This window comes from Colobus angolensis, unplaced genomic scaffold (assembly GCF_000951035.1).
Source record: "Colobus angolensis palliatus isolate OR3802 unplaced genomic scaffold, Cang.pa_1.0 Scaffold76, whole genome shotgun sequence".
In the NCBI taxonomy this organism is placed as follows: Eukaryota; Metazoa; Chordata; class Mammalia; order Primates; family Cercopithecidae; genus Colobus; species Colobus angolensis.
Window position 1 is genome coordinate 568441 of NW_012121376.1, and position 1458 is coordinate 569898.

Genomic DNA, 1458 nt, shown 5'->3' on the forward strand with positions numbered 1-1458 from the left:
CCGGGAGGCGGAGCTTGCAGTGAGCTGAGATCCCGCCACTGCACTCCAGCCTGGGCGACAGAGCGAGACTCCGTCTCAAAAAAAAAAAAAAAAAGAAAAGGAAAACCCTCCGTGCCTGAGCTCGACACGGCAGCTCAGGTCTGTAAATCCAGAAATTCAAAACCAATGTAAGCAACGTAGAGAAACTCTCTTTCCAAAAAAACCAAAAACACTTCGCCTGATCCCCATCTCAGATACCCATGTGTTCACCCACAGATCTCGTCTAAAGCCTGGATTTGAGCAAGTGTTAACTTACATTCCGGATGGGCATGACCGGTCCCGTCAGCTGGGTGGCCAGTTTCAGTTCTTCAGCCTGTTGATGAATGAGAAGAGTTAAGTGCCTTTAGCCGCACTGCCCCAAGGCCTCCACCCTCGCCTGGCCCCAGACTTCCCCCTGGGAATCCCAAGTTCAGCACCAGTGTCTGAGCCTTTCCTACAACATACTTTGTGTCCCCAGTGTTGAGAACAGTCATTACTAGTTACGTGACTATCTTACTGAGTTGACAGAACACGCATGAGACAGTTGTATCTACCTGTGAACCAGAGACGGGGCAGAGAAAATCGTTCCCTGATTCAACTACCCGGAAAAGTATACAATGGACTCCTATCAACCTTATCCTACAAGGTTTTTCTAGAATATTTGGAATACGATTTTTAGGGAGACAATGATTTCAATGGAAAAAGCTGGCTCCAAGTCACACAGCCTTTGCCATGACCATTAAGGTCACCCTTGCTGAAAACCACAGGTGAACCTTAGTAGTCTCGATTAGCTCATCATCCACTCCTGCCAGACAGGCGTATCTTGCGGATCAGAACAGCCACAATGTTTTGGTTCTTCTCACCCCAGCAGGACCCAGGGACGGGTGTCACTGATAAAGGAACCAAGCCTCACTTTCCCCGCGCGCCAGGACAGCCAGAGAGCCCTGTACTCACAGAACTGTCTCCCTTCTTGGGGGCCGAGGGCTTCCTGGGGAAGAGGATGAGTTTGGAGCGGTACTCCTTCAGCCGCTGCACGTTGGCCTGCAGGGACTCCGTGGACTTGTTCCGCCTCCTCGGATCCACAGAAATGCCGATGGTCCGGGCCACCTTCTTGTGAATGCCGGCCACCTGCCCCAGAACCGGAGAGAGATGGAGGCAGGCCCGGGCTTTCTCCACCCCAAGGCCGGATGAAAGGCTCAGCGATCAGATGGAAAAGGGTTCAAACGTGCTTTCATCAAGGCCGTACAGCGATTCCGGAGAATGTCATCACGCGACTGAGGCCAGCAGAGGGGACTCAGGGGCCCTCCTGACACCGCGGAGCGGCCGCTACTCACCCTGAGCTCCTCCAGGCTGAAGCCGCGGCCAGCGCGCACCTTCGTGTGGTACCGAACCGTGGGGCAGCGCACGATGGGCCGGATGGGCCCCGACGCGGGGCGCGGG

At 54.5% G+C, this 1458-nt stretch overlaps 1 protein-coding gene across 1 annotated transcript in view; it reads right to left on the reverse strand.

Moving 5' to 3' along the window:
* RPL13 (ribosomal protein L13) overlaps positions 1-1458 on the reverse strand; it is a 5067-nt gene that overhangs the window by 809 nt on the left and 2800 nt on the right. Inside the window, exons 2-4 of the mRNA XM_011928071.1 lie at positions 1353-1458; positions 973-1146; positions 296-352 (exon numbers count right to left, since the gene is read on the reverse strand). Coding sequence (XP_011783461.1) covers positions 296-352; positions 973-1146; positions 1353-1458 — 337 coding nt within the window. The remainder of the gene's footprint in view (positions 1-295; positions 353-972; positions 1147-1352) is intronic.